This window comes from Ambystoma mexicanum, chromosome 5q (assembly GCF_040938575.1).
Source record: "Ambystoma mexicanum isolate Mex_15411 chromosome 5q, UKY_AmexF1_1, whole genome shotgun sequence".
Taxonomy (NCBI): Eukaryota; Metazoa; Chordata; class Amphibia; order Caudata; family Ambystomatidae; genus Ambystoma; species Ambystoma mexicanum.
This window is the reverse complement of record NC_090933.1, coordinates 508,703,677-508,719,096: the sequence shown is the minus strand read 5'-3', so window position 1 is coordinate 508,719,096 and position 15,420 is coordinate 508,703,677. Positions and strand designations below refer to the sequence as shown.

Sequence of the window (15,420 nt, the reverse complement as noted above, 5' to 3'; positions counted from 1 at the left end):
ATCTCACATACGGTTCCGGTGACGTCTGTATGAGCTCGGCTGTGTCTTGCAGTGTCAAGAGCGCCCCGTGGACTCGCCCAGGGGAGCGAGGATTTACCCGGCCGGGCAAACTTGTTGGGAGTTCAGCTGTTTGGAGAAGTGGCTTTACTCAAATTAGCTGTGCCTCGAGCGATCCAATGAACACTCCGTGGGGACTGTCCTTAGTTGTCTTGTGAGGAGGGTTAGGGCGCTTCTGCGGTGGCTGAGGCTTTGATAATCTGACTCCCCCTAGGGTGGTGGTGACTCTGAGTGGGGGGGTATTGCTGCTCTATGGCTTCTATCTTACGATGCCTGATTATGGTTACACTGTGCCTGGATGGAGTACGCCGGTGTGTCTGAGTGTCTCCGGCCTGGCAGCGAGGTGTGTATTGGAGAGTCTGTGGGATGCAGGGAGAGACCCCCACGCGTGAAATGGGTGTCACTCCTTGTTGCGGCGCAGCACAAAGGTAAGCGATGAAAAAGTCAGAGGCGGGGGGGGGAGCCCCTCCTGTGACACTGAGTGCGCCCTTTATGTAGAAATGCTGGTGTTTCCTTTATGTTGGGGAGCGCTTAGATCCGCTCAGTCCGAGGCAGTCCACAGGGCCTCCGGGACGAGGTGTTGATCCCTCCAGAGGTAGCTGTGTTGATAAGCAGTGGGTGACTCCGGTCGCCTCTCACTGCGCTACTGGGGCTCCGCTCGGGCCGGCTGGGCCCCGGTTCTGTGCCGTCACGAACGGCGCTGCAGTGAGGGTTTTATTGGATCGGCGTGGGAGAGGGGGAAGGGGGGGGCGGTCCGGCTCGTAATGGCCCAGATCTGAGCTAGGAGCGCAACCTCCCCCCACCTCCGTACCTGGTGTCCTGGCTGGTCCCTCCGCTGCCCGCCGCCGGCCGCCGTGGATCTCCGGCGCCGGGGAGCTCCAGAGGAGCCGCGGTCGTCCCAGGTGCTGGGGAACTTCGTAGGAGGGACGGACGGGCTCCGAAGATAGCAGAGCGCTAGGGGGCGGGAGCCGGGCCTCCGTCTCCTCCGAGCCTCCGCGGCCCCCGGCAGCGCTGACAGGCACAAGCGGGCAACATTCCGGGCTCGATCACACCGCCAGTCGAGGCCTGGGGAGGAGCGAGAGCGGTATCGCATGCTCTCCTCACTGCGAGCCTACCCCAGGTGCCTTCCCGGGGTCCAGGTGCTCAGGTCTCAGCCTGGTGGGGGTCGGCTGTGTAGGGCTATTCGCCTCGCCGGGCCGTTTGGGAAGAACTCTGCCTCGAGGCCACACAGGTCCTGTGAGGGCAAAGAAAGTCCGATTTTCTCCAGGAATGCAGTGGCAGGCAGCTGGACAGTTCAGGAGACCAGGAGTCGGGGAATTGGGTCGAAATAGTACAGGGAACAGCAGGATTGTGCAGGATTGATGCAGGGCTAAACGGGAGCTCAGACCAAAGCGGCCATCTTGGTTGGCCCTCTAGCGCCCTCTATTATCTTTGGATTTCTTGCGAGAAGCCAAATGGGTTTTGAGCTCTGCTCTGTTCAGTGATAGCCGCTTTGCTAGCACTGAGCGCTGTGCTCCTATGCTCTCTGATATGCAGGGGAATTCTGCCTGCAGGCTGCTTGTTTGTTGATGGGCTGCTCCCAAAGTGTAGCCCACCGGCGAATTAGATGTTGCAAAGAGTTCTTCTAGAGAGGAGCACTCCGACACCTGGACTTCTGTTGCTCTTAACATAGGAATATGTGTTGTAAATGACATAAATGTCATAATGATGGAATTGACCCCGTCAATATAAAATCGATATCAGGGTCAGGATTCGTGCCCCCTCCTCCATCCACACCCTCCATATTATGGTCAAGCTGCTGAATTTCATTGTTAGTGGTAGTGCACTTTTTTCGCCCATTCCAGGTTTAAAAGTAGATTTAGGGGCAATAGTGCACTGCAACGCATTCAACACTACAGTCAAAGGAGTCACTTCCAGCCGCTGCTTCGAGTCGGTCCTCTAGACTGCAGATGCTGTCTCATTTGATGTAATCAGATTACATGGCAGCTCAGTAATTAATGTAATATTGTCTGGGGGCACAGATCTAGCTGGCCGTGGCAATGTGTGCAAGGGCGGGAGTTCCTTGGGGGGGGGGCACTTACCTCTTCGTGTCAGCTCAAGCTTACGCTGGAATCATCCTCATCCTGGTGCCATGATTTTTGCCATGTTAAGGGACCTCTTGGAGACATCAGGATTTTGAAGGTGAGTTCACTTCTGCACTCGGACGACTTGACGGCTCGGCAGGTCGTGCGGCTCACTCGTCAACCGAGTCTACTGAGAACCACAGAAGACCACTCGTCTTCTCGCTCCGTGCCACGCTCCATGCTGGAATTGAGTTTTTAAAGTCTTTTCAGGATGCACTGCACACAGACTCTACCTCCTGGTCAATTTGCATGGAAAACAGACTGCTGTACAACACCAGCACCACAAGACAATTTGTCTTCCCACTCCTAGTATTATTCACCTTCTGTGTTATCAGGGTAGCAACAGCTCAATGCAAAAAGACCACTGAAAAGACAATAGGGATGAAAATCTTACTGGGCATGGAGACAAAAGCGGACGGAGAAACACAGACTCTTGATGAATTGCAGTCACATCTGAAGCAGTGTTCTCCTTTTCCCAGACACACGCAACTATTGGGGAAAATGGGTATGGTGCAAACCTGATACAGATTGCTGTTATAAGACCTGCAGTTTGGAAGAGCAAGTAAGATGTGCTGGACACTTAGGAGGAGTGGCTAAAGTACTGATACTGAAGCAGTACCTGACCAGGGAGAATAGTTTTGGTAGTGAGGTCGACTTGGCGACCAGAGGGGGGATTGAAGAGGGGGACCTTAACATTGCCCTCATTGCACCTATCCCACTCTCAGCACGTCGACAGAGAAATGAGAGATGTACCTTGCTGCTGACCCTCACCTGTCCTTCATTGATGAAGTATCGAAGGTGTGAGGGACGCTATTCACTCAGACATTCAGACGTATCCTGACGATGTCACAGCAGAGACGAGTCTGCCATCTATAGAGCAAGTTGTCTGACTGAAGCCACATGGAGCCGATGACGTAACGACTGGCATCATGACATAGATGCATTTGACATGAAGCACATATGATTTGCTGCACGAAGCTATGCAGTCATTTTAGTTGATCGCTAATGGACACAAATCAAATACTTATGAATGACATAGAGGATTGACACATACTTCTCGCTAAGCAGAAAACCACAAGACGCATAAGAATACAAATGGACAGTTTGCTGAAGCTCAATGTAACTAACAGAGAAAGCCATGCATATAAAGGTGGACGACATAAGCATATTGGAGTGAATGGGAGAGGCTTTGAGAATTTGAGACACAGAGAAAGCTGATGGACTGATCCAGCTGAAGCTGGCAGAGCATGCTTTCAGCACAGTTACTGTGCACTGATAGCCAAGGACACTGAGGGAAGGAACATTCCCAGATAAGCAGAGACAATAGGGCACCTGCAAGAAACCAAACCAGAAAATCCTCATAATTTCAGACAGTTGTACTTACACACGTGACCTGAACATTGTGAACAATGCCTATTTATTCGAGCTAGGTAGATAATGCTGTTTCCACCAGACTGAATACAGAGAGATACAAATGTAGCACAGGTTCCAAGACAAATTTTCTGTCTCACAGGACAGGAGATGGGGGAAGGTTACTTATTGGGAACACGCAGTACCTTTGCAGTCATTCCTACTACCATGAGTGTTGCACTTGGCCTGGTAACTGTTCAAGGCTCAAGGCTGGGAAGACCTTGTCTGTCCAATCCCTATTCACCTACTCCGATGAGTTCATACAACGTTGCACCGGCCAACCACCTTTCACTAACCTGTAACTTTGTATTTGATACTTTTTGGAGGTGGTCTCAGAAGGAGCCACCCGATGTGGTTACCCAATTGATGCATTAACACCTATCGAAAAATGTATGTAACTCACCTTACTAACCTATCCAGGTCCACATTAGGTTTTTGGGATGAAACTGCATTTGTGACATCATAAGTGGACAAAACCTGCTGACAAAGGCCTAGACACTGAGAGTGAGTGTGGAGAATGTTAGTTTTTCATGATGCAATCCCTGTCATTTGAATGCGTAATAAAGACAGTTGAACTTTGCTCTTTGGCTGGGTCTCCGTTCTTGGTGCAGGGGATTTCCAGGACCCAGTTTCTCCTGCCTGAATATTGGCAGTCTGCTAATAGTCCCCTGGCCGCCCTGAACACTAAAATATGCAGAGCTGTTTATTAAGTTGACATTATGTAATTAGGTTGAGCACTTAATGGGTCTGGCAGTTTTTTTGTTACACCAATGCACTTGTGCAGGGAGGCTCTGAGGGGATACCTTCTGGCAAAGGCAAACATTTTTCTGGGTATAATCTGTGCTAGAATTGCCTCTGGCTCTCATCTAGGCTTCAGGTCCACATGGAACCCTTCCTTTTTGTTCTAGACCCACAGCTTGTTTGCAGCCCCCTTAAATCATAGTTTAGTACATTCCAGTGGAGGAACAGCACTTCTCCTCAGTCACTCAACTACTCCCTCAATAAGGACCAGAGTACGCGCCAGGATAGGAGAGATCTGGATCTGCAGCTTTTTCAGTGGCTCTCAACTGCTGTAATTATGGTATCACCCAGGATTAGGTTCCAAGTCTTCTTTCTGATCGCCTTCCGTAATCTTTGGACAGATTGCTTCTCTCATCTAACATGCCCACAGGCTCTGAAACCTCGTCCCTGTCAACACCGGACTTGCCTCCTTGCTTCTACATTCCAGGAAGGAGCTAAAGACCCACACCTTCAAAGAATGGCTCCTCCCTGACACCTAGGTTCATACACCCTCCACTCTTGGCCCAATCTGAGATTGGGCGATGAGCTCCTCCCTGTTTGGTCCCTGTGGTTGCTCGTAGATCCCTTGCTGCCTAATTATCCACCTGGTCCCCCATTGTTGGCTCCCTGTCCCTTGTATCTCTGCTTCCGTCACCGTGTACTGCCCCCATGACTTGTAAAGTGCTCTGTTGCTTCTTGAAGCTAGGTCTGCACTCAAGGAATACCCTAATAATAAAGATAATCGTCTCAGTGATTGATCAATGCAAGACATCAGCAAGGATTGCTTGCTCCAGCACTCGAACTGAAACAGTCGGTGTCGGAGTTTGTTATCCCCATGTGGGGCTTGTGTCCTTCTCAGCAATTGGTTTTCCAGCTCTGGGACCTGGACCTAAAACAAAGTAAGTAGTGGTGCTCAGAAATGTATTGCTGCTAGATATTTTTCGTTTATGTAAGGCACCCCATGTTGTACCAAGCTAGTCAAAGGAGTTTATTTTATGCCACTATAGTGATCCAACCCCAGGTCATTTTTTAAATATCTTTTTCGTATTGCATTAGATGGAGGTGAGAGTTAAGGCTCTCTAAGTTCAGACCTATATAAACCTAGTAATGATTTGAGATTATGTATCGTGCGGGAATTTAGCTAAAGCTGGAGAATAATTAACAAGAGACAAATATGTTTTAGACTAGGAACGATATTAGAATGATACTAAATGAAGTTATAAAACGCGTAGTTTTGGATAATGTGGAAATCAACGAGGTTTCTATTAATAAATGATACAGTCTCCAGAGATTTAATGTTACCTCTTCAGGAATGTTTATGGTAGAAGCAGGTGTCTGAATTTAATATAAAAAAGTGCCTACAATGGCTGGTGCCCAGTTCATTTAGATTATGTTATGTCACTTGGCTGTAGCTCGGTAGATTAATAGGGGGTGCTATCTGGATATGCGTTTCCTGTTATTGTTCTCTCTCTGTAGTCACTGCCTGATTTAATTCTCTTTAGTTTGGTCATGCTCCGAAACGCACATTCAAGCAATGAATAGCCTTACAAGATACACAAGCAACGGTGTACATCTAAGCCTCAAAACTTGCATTGTAAACTTTAGCCTGACCTGATGTCTTTCACAAAGGATTGTTTAATTTGGTTCCTTTTTTTTTTTTTTACAAAGAAAAGGTTCAATATGCCCCAGGGCTATCGGCTTTGAGTTAAACTGGGTGAAGTAGAAATATTTTACTCATCAGCTTTGCAGTCACAGAGTTTGCCTCAGCTAGCAGAAAACCGCTGAGGCATTTGGAGAAAATTAACCCCCCATCCTGGCAGCCAGATGTGACTGGTTTCTGATGAATGCGCATGAGTGGGCTGAAAAGCCACGAGACTGTGAAATTCCTGTCAGACCCGTACAGTGCCGAATGGGCTATTGAGTGCTTTCTATATTTCCCCTCCATCATTCTTCTTGAACAGTGCCATTAATTTCCTCTCCTACCCTGACCAGTGCCTGTTTTTTCCTCTCTCCCCCCGCCCCCCCACCCCCTTTAGCTCTCCGTGCTACAACGCCGGATGCATAGCGCACTGCTGCAATACTTCAAGCTGCGAGGCCTCTACAGCCAAGCTGGGCTGGCGACGTGCCAGGCCGCCTCTCACGAGAATGCTCAGAAAATATTAGCCGTGCAGGTAGGTGATTGCGAGGAGGTACGAAAGATCACTCGGATCTAGATTGAAAAGCAAATGATGGGTAGTGTGATGAAGCATTAAAACCATATCCCATCAGAGTTTCATACATTTTTAACCTCTTTAATAAACTAGAATTGCATGAAGGATGACTTCAGTGTGTTTGCACATGCACCGGGTATGCTTACAAAAATGGAGATGGTGCGGATGTTTTTCGAATTGCAAACGTGTGAATGCATTCATTTGAAAGCATTACACAAGCAGGTGCACACTGAGCAGACTGGTATATTCGAAATATTTTGTTCAGTGTACAACATGTTAAACTCGTGTACCTTTGCCCACCCATTTCGTGTTAACATAAAATGTTTTTTTGGTGTGGGTTCGATTACCTGTCCTAACTTTCACCACAGATAATGCACGTTTGTGAAAGATTAGAAGCCTAAAGGCATTGGTAAAATGTAGACTATGTGTCATGTCGCTGCCCACTTGCATCTGTTTGGTCTACATTATTTAAACAAAAAATGCGCCATGATCTTTATGCCCCCATGTGTGAGGGTTTCGAGGTGAAAATATTGTAATTTTTTTTCAGAATATATGGTGCTCCGGGAGTACCGGAGCACACCACTAGGTCCCAGGATCACCTCGCTTGCTGCATCCACGCAGCAACAGACACGGGAGGGGGCACCTGCTGGCTATGACACACTGGGGGAACCCAGCACACACGGCCCAGGCACTGTGATCACACAGGCCCAGGGAGGAGACAGGGCCACACAGCAGCAAACAGGCATGCACAAAGGCAACAGGAGCCAGGAGTTGCCGCTAACTGGGTCTCAACTGCAGTGCCGCACGTGCCTGCAGTGGCCCCTTTGATTAACATAGTGACGCAGTGATGATCCGTGTCTCCTCAGGACTCACCACGCCCCTCTTAAAGGGGCACTACACTACAAATATTGTGTTTGTCCCATTTCTAAAGCTCTGTCAATGTAGTGTGCATAAGTAACACCAGTGCCGAACTACAGAGGCGTGATTATTGAAAGACAACAAAACCACATTAAACACATCCTTTTTAGCTTAGTAATCTAATGGCCCAATTTTGAGTTAGTCATTGCCTTCCAGTCAGGCATACCAGGCGTCAACGCGGTACATCGTCTACGCTTTGGAGATTTTGTAGGGACGATTTTCACCCTCTCGTTTCTGATCATTGAGCACAGATGGGTGCACAAGGACTGACTGTAAGCTGTCACTGGCGTAGCACAAAATGAGGGGGCCACTCTGCGAGCCATGCTGAAGCCCCCACGCCACCACATCAAGCTTGACAACAAAGCACGGGTCACGCCACACTCCGGTCCTTCTGGACCACCACACATGCGCAATACAAACAATGATCATGCTGCTACCATGCATTGCACTATGAGAAAGATATGTATATGTGTTTAAATCAAACCCTAAATCGTTCTCCAAGCTAGAAACAAGGGGGCTGTGCCTGATTCCGGGTACTCCAATGTACTTGTCAACTCTGTGTGTGGCCAGTAATATTACGCACAAATAATGATTATGTCTACAGAACTGCCTACCATGCAAGTTTCATATTGCCTCAAAAGAGAGTCCTGTGTTAGTTGTTTTTTTATTGACCCCGTAAAACGACCTTAAATTGTTGTCACTGCCCCATCAAAAATGATCCTGCCCATTTCACATGACAGGGGGTTGGTGTCTGGGCTTTATATCCAGTGTGCCAAGTCTAGCTCACACTAGGACTGTATGGGGCGGGCCAAAGGAAGTATTGCTGTGTGCTGTCCTGGCAGTGGGTATTAGGTCTATCGGGTACTGGTGATAGCCCAGCACTGTGAATAAGTCACAGGACTCCCGAATAATCTGATCATTGGCATTGTAGGATTGAAAAGCTGTTGCTGGTTGTTATGATGAGGAAGGACCAGTCTCGCTTTTCCAACCTCTTCTGACCACTGCTTCTGCTGCTGACTAGTGATCTGGCTTTCCTCAGTCAGTCCTGGAAGTGGGCAGTCACTGTCCTGGATCCCACTGCTGCTAAAGGCTACATCACAATTGGCGTGAGACTTGCCCTGTGCCATCTATGCAGACAGCCCTTTACAGGTCTGTTCTAGCTCCAGTAGCCACCTTTGTCCTACCTCAAGACCCTAAGCTATACCTTGACCCTGGCCCTCTTCCTGTCCCAGCAATCCACTCACCCAATACTAGTCTGTGAGACTCAAGCTCAATGGGTGGAGACAACACCATCTTTGCCTGAGGCGCTTCTGCTTGTGAGGCCTCAGCTACCACCTGGCACCCTCATCTGTCCATGCCCACAACTGCAAGTGTGTTGGGACCGGCTTAAAAGAGTACTACGCTCCATGCAGTGCTTTATTTGTGATGTGTGTTCGAATGCTCTTTTGCCACCACACATGAGCTTAATCTACCACCATGACCAATTAATCGGCCCTCACTGTTGCTGATCTATCTAACAACTAATAAAGATCTCCCAAACACAATACAGCATAACAAGCAGATAGGTGATTGCAGTTCAAGAACTCTGAAGACTGAATGCGATTCACTAAAACACTTTGACCTCACGCCTTCCACAGTAAGGGTGCTTAGAGTTTCTTCCCCACTCCCCTCTGGTCACACGTGGTGTTTTTGCTGTACCCCCCACTGGTCCCCTGTGATGTCGCTATATGCCCTCCTACCCCCTCTTGTCCCCCTCCCATTCATTGCAGGAGTGGTCTTGATTGACGAAGGGTTCACCATCAATGACTTTTGCCAATGCTTGGATTTGACTTTGGACACATTGGTCCTCATTACGTGTCCGGCGGAAAAACCGGCAGGCTGCTGCCAGACTGGTAATATCATTCCGCCTCTGTGATTGCCGGAATGACCGGGGCATTACAACCCCGGTGACCCAGTAATTATGGAGGCGAATTCTGTAAATCCCCATTCCCATGGAGTCCATGGAGTCCTATGACGGAGCTGGTGTTTCCATGTCCGCCTGCAGGCGGGTGGTGTTATTTCAGCCAGGTCAGACCTGGCGGGAGTGACACCTCCCGCCTGCAGGACTCGGAATCAGCCGGTCCAGAAACAATGGTGGCAGCGGATTTATTGCCACTGTTGTTTCCGGACCGGCTGACTTGTAATGAGGCCCATTGACTCTTGGTGCTTCACCCCCTCAACTGTCATACTGGTCCTCCCCTGGATCTCGCACTAAGGCTGGCCCTGAATGATGCTTTGCCCATCGTCACTGTGAATCCTTGCCTACATTTTCTGTTCCCTTGCAACATTGCATGTTTTACTGACCTCTGCAACTGTCTTCGCCTGCCCCTCTGCTTCTCTGCTCTTTTTCAACGTCTTTATGCTCTTCTCTCTTCACCTCGCCTTTCCCCCTTCTCTCTCTCACCCTCTCTCCTCCCCCTCCCTTACTTTTTCTATGCACTTACTGTATCAGAATTGTCCCTGACCTAGTATGATAGTAACACATGTTCCCCTCCCCCTTTTAATTGTTATTCATCCCCTCCAGCACTATCTGAAATGTCGTCGGGCCTAGTACAATAACCGCTTGTTTTGTTCCTCTGCCTCCTTTCTCCTCCCCTCTCCCTCACCTCGTGTAATTCTCCGGCTCTTCCAGAAATGTCGTCAGTCCTAGTACGGTAGTCTTCTGTCTGTTCCCACTTCCCTCCTATAGCACTTGCACTATCAGAAATGTCGCTAGGCCGGGTACGATAGCTAATTTCACATTCTTGTTGTTCATGGCCTTTAAGAATGTTTTGTATTTTCGCTTGTTCCCTCTGTTGTCGTGAAGTGCTTTGAAACACATTGTGTATAGGCGCTATATAAATAAGCTATCATATCATATCATATCATATGGATGGGTCTGGGCTAAGCTAGCTGGTGAGAGCAACCAAAATCCAAAATCGGCGGGAGGGTGATTCCTAGTTCCTGCAGGATTTGTCACCAGTGATGCACTGGCTAACACCCATGCATCGGGCGCGTGTATAGTTCATCGTCCCCATCAATCAAAGTACATGTGAGTGCCAGGTGACACATTTTGCATGGATGCTGTCAAGCTATTAATATGAATATAGGTGCACCTGGCACAATTGGTAACGTCCATAATCCACATTCGCCAATCTACAGAAATACGCCATCATGGCCAGAGTCGCAGCAGAGTAGACAATGTCAGTGGGGCAAAGCGTCTTGAATACCTTGAGGACCTTGTCACCTGCCAGATAAGAGCAGCAGCATGTTCTTTGCCACCTCATACATTTGCCACCATGCCTCAGAGTACATTGCAACAAGAGGCTCCATCCACATGAGCCGTCTGTGGCCTTGCATAGAGAGTGCTCCTGTGACATCAAACTCCCCCTTTGGTTTAGCGTGCCTGCTGGAGCTTGGCCAGGAACCTTTTGGTGAGCCTACTGGCAGGCTTAAAAAGGATTGTATGGGAGGTTTTCTTCACTTCTGTATGCCTAGGTACCTGAATGGGAACAGCTGCAGAGTTGACAGAAAGAAGATAAACCCTTAGCACTGGCCGAAAAAGTACCCGGTCACCAGGGCTGCTAGCCAGAGTTCTCCACAGGTACTATGGTGATCCCTTTTTTAGAACAAAAAAGAGAGATAAAGGGGTTTTTATGTGTCACCAGCATACCCTTCACATAAAGGGGTTCTCCCTTCTAAAATTTTTGACACTAGAGCTGGTGCCGAAAGTTGCTTCACGCTGGTCATAAACCCACTAGCTTAATACTTTGTTTAAGTCCTATAGTCACTTGGAGCACAAGTTTAGCATACTAATGGACACTACTTAGTAGAAAATATATATATATTTATTTATCAATTACTCTCGAATTTTAAGAACACCATTGGTGTAGGCACTCTATTAATAGATAGTCCTTCACCAAACATTTAAAACAAATAATTCATTGACAGAAACAAATGCAACGACTGAAACCTCCATTAGGAAAGCTCATAGAAACAGATTCTAAAGTTGCTTTTGGCTTTAACAGGGTGATGTGTTGTGTTGTTTCTCACATTCATTCAGACTTAGCTTCACACACCTCAGTTTGACTCGTTTCATACATTCTCATATACCATCATTTATCACATTCTCATTCAACACACAAATAGTGCACGACATGTTTCTTCCCAATTTTGTTGTGTTTATAATAATTGTTAGGGAATTCTTCAGGGGCTAGTAAAGAAAGATCAGGCAGTTTGGCAAATAATGTTTCTGTCGAAAGTACAATCTAAAACAGTAGTATTAATTGCTACAGACAATCTTATTTTAACATTTTCAAATAAGATCTAGATGGTCTCATCATTTAGATGGGGTATTATTCCCCTTATCTTCTATCGAGTTGGAAAAGGATCATCACCTAGCGGGGAGCAACAAGAGAAAAATAGGCTGATTAGTGACCTATTATCGCTGCTCAACTCTACAATCTGTCATGCTTCATTAGTGACAGTTGAAGATCAAAAGCCCACGCACCCATTGTGTGGTATTCAAGGAACAAAGGAGTGCACGTGACGGTTGACGTCAGGTTAGAGTGTATTACCTCAGCCCCATTTTTTATGTGGTGAGAATGGAAAAATACATGAGGAGGAAGGGAGAACAATAGCTTTGGACCTTACAATGTCCTTTCTGCACCTTGTGTGTGAGTGAGATCAAAAACATCACTCACTTTTGAAATTGGTCTTATTCACGTTCCTTGTTGAGGTGGAGTTATCAGAAAAACTCAATCTCCTCTCTCTAATGAGTAGAGTGGCTAGAACGTTATCAGGGGCTACAAGAGAGAATATTATATTTTCACCTTATGAACTTGAGGAGAATGGCTATTAAAGCATACTTATTACACCAGTAACACTTACTTAGTTTCTGGTATTCATCTAGGCATGGGACATTCTAGAAAGTCAGTGTGGCGTACAGTTCAGCGAAATAGACTGCAGATATCACATGACCGGTTCTGCCGTCTTGTATCTGCTTTTGTGTAGTCTTGTGTATTCTTTCTAGGGTTTAGAAAAGGTTAAAGATTAGTCCAAACATTTTCCATCCATGTGTGTTTAAGGCTACTGCAGGTTAGCATGTTTTCTTACTAGACCTGTATCCGTACGTTATGTTATTAAGAAAAAGCTTCCCCAATCGTACGACTTTCGGTGCCGTTTTCTAATATTATTACTAAATCACAGCGCGTCAATGTAGCGTGCGTAAAGCTTATATTTTAGGTCTTCTAACTGTTTGGCAGCTACATTTTTCTTACCGTTGTGTTGTAACGTCAAAGTACCGTGTTCGAGTTACATTCGCTCCTCCCCCTTTCAGTGCGTCCTTGCTTCCGGGTTCACCTCTGTTGATTAGAAGTGTATCAGGCTTTTTGTATCAGCATACCCAGTATGCACATGCGCAGAGGTAATTCGAGGTATGTAGGTTGTCCTAGTCAATCATCCAATGCATTATGCCCATTACGCATTTAAAGGGAGAGAGCAAATGCTATCCAATCATGATTTGGGAACTTGCGTATCGTATATACAGGGCTTCACTATTTCAACAGAATATTCCGCTTTGGAGGAGGAGGTGCAATGGTAATTTGTGAGATATTTCACAAGTCAGATTTTTCACATGTTTCCGACTTTCTCGATACAGTGTTCTCCAAAACCATTGGCTTTCGCAATTTGGAACCAAATGATCAATTTTATATATTTTAAGCCTTTTAATCATGTTATAAGTGATAAAAAGAATTAGCTAATGTTTTTTTATTATATAAAGGCTCAGTTACTCAGAAAGAGGTGTTCCGCTTAAAAAGTTACATCAATAGTTTTTCGAACTGTTCAGATGTTAACGACATACTCGGAAGAGGGGACTCTAGACTACTAGATTTTCACAGTATTAGACCCATAGATCAATTTTTTCATTTAGGCCATTCGTCATACTATTAGTGAGGAAGATTAGCTGTTGCTCTTTTTTCAAGAGAGTTCTTTCATCTTTATTGTTATCCATACTTGATCTTTGTTTGTATAGAACAGTCCAGCTAATTTGTTCTACTTTATGATTGAATTCCCACCAATGTTCGACTAAAGGTGCATTCTGGGTTATATTTCTGATACAGCTTTTATGTTCCCCTATTCGGATTTTGATTTTTCTATCCGTTTTCCCAATGTACATTTTTTTGCATGGACATCATACTGCATACATGACCATCTTGGTATTACAATTGCTAAACGTTTTTTGTTGCCATACTGTTGGTAAGCCAATATCTACTGCTGTGCTCTTGAAAGTTGAAGAGCAACACCGTCAATTGCCGCATGGTGTATGTCCCGTTAGGGTTTGGAATCCCCATTGTTGCGGTAATGTAGTTTGTGATGTTTGTTTCCTACTGATGTCATTTCTTGTCAAGATTTCTTTTACGTTGCGGCTTCTTTTAAACGCAATGATGGGTCTTGCGATCGGGTGTTCACAGTTTGCCAGTAGATGCCAGTTTTTACCAATATTTTTTTTAATTCCATTGAGAGATGATTATAGGTATTGACAAAAACAAGTCTTTTATCAGTTTCTTTTTGGGTGCGTTGTGTACGCTGTGCCTTATATTCTAACAAAGCCTCTCTGTTGTTGTTTTTGGCCCGTTTCAGTGCGCTCTGAGTGATTTTATTCGGATATCCCCTATTTTCAAGTTTATCTTTCATTTTCATTGCTTCGGCTTGGAAATCGGTTCTATTGGTACTGTTCCTTTTAAGTCTTAGGAATTGTCCTAAAGATAGATTATCGCGTACATGGCGCGGGTGAAAACCTGAGTAGTGTAACAAGGAGTTTCTATCAGATGGTTTGTTGTATGGTTTGACATACAGTTTTTTTGTGTTAGGTTCGACACTGATGGTAATGTCCAGGAAAACTAAAGATGTTGTACTATGTTGATGGGTGAATTTTAGAAAACTGTTTTGTAAGTCGATCCATTTGTAAAAGCGTTCCAGTTCCTATAGGCCTCCTGTCCAAATCATAAAAATGTCATCTATATAACAACGCCATTTTTTGATGTAGTTAATGAACGGGTTTGAGTTATGCATGATAATGTTGGTTTTGAACCCTTCCATATAAAGATTGGCTACACTGGGCGCCAGAGTGGCGCCCATGGCGGTGCCTTGTATCTGTTTGAAAAATTCTCCATTAAAGTGGAAGTAACTCTCGACTAGAGCCATTTCTGCGCACCATAGAATGAATGATACTGGAGTGATTGTCACGGTATTTTCGATTAGTAGTTTTTCTTCGAGTACTTCTAGAGATAGTTGTTGGGGGATACTAGTATACAATGCCACTACATCTAGACCAACAAGTAGCTCCGTCTGTGGATCGAAGTCCAGATTTTCTACCTCTGATATAATCTGAGTAGTATCCTGTATATATGAGGCCATTTTTTTCACTAAAGGTTGTAAAAAAGTATCTGCGAATTTAGATAGTGGCTCCAACACGGAGTTTATCCCTGAGACAATTGGTCTACCCGGTGGATTAGTCATGGCCTTGTGAATTTTGGGCAAGGTATAGAATTGCGGAATCTGGGGTTTATCTTTGATAAGAAAATCACATTCTTTCCGGCTAATCCACCCTCTCTCTTTTGCTTTCGTAACTTTAAGGGTAATCATCTTTAGTAATCGCGGGGTCGGATCTTCTGCGAGTGTTTGGTAGCAGGTAAGATCTAGTAGTTGGCGATAACATTCCCTTATGTAATCTGCCCGATTGAGGATCACTTTGGATCCTCCTTTGTCTGCTCTACGAATTATGATTTCATAATTGCTAGAGAGTTGCTTAAGCGCAAGGGTTTCTTTGTTACTGATGTTTTGAAAGGTTTTCTTACCTTTAGCCTGTTGTTCTAGCGTCGTGATCTCTTTTAGTACTCTTT

At 45.8% G+C, this 15,420-nt stretch overlaps 1 protein-coding gene across 2 annotated transcripts in view; it reads left to right on the top strand.

Annotated features, from left to right (window-relative positions):
* Positions 1-15,420, top strand: part of CCDC178 (coiled-coil domain containing 178) — a 3,486,252-nt gene that overhangs the window by 3,221,215 nt on the left and 249,617 nt on the right. For both annotated transcript variants that reach the window (XM_069620987.1, XM_069620986.1), the window contains exon 20: positions 6,407-6,541. In XM_069620987.1, coding sequence (XP_069477088.1) covers positions 6,407-6,541 — 135 coding nt within the window. The remainder of the gene's footprint in view (positions 1-6,406; positions 6,542-15,420) is intronic.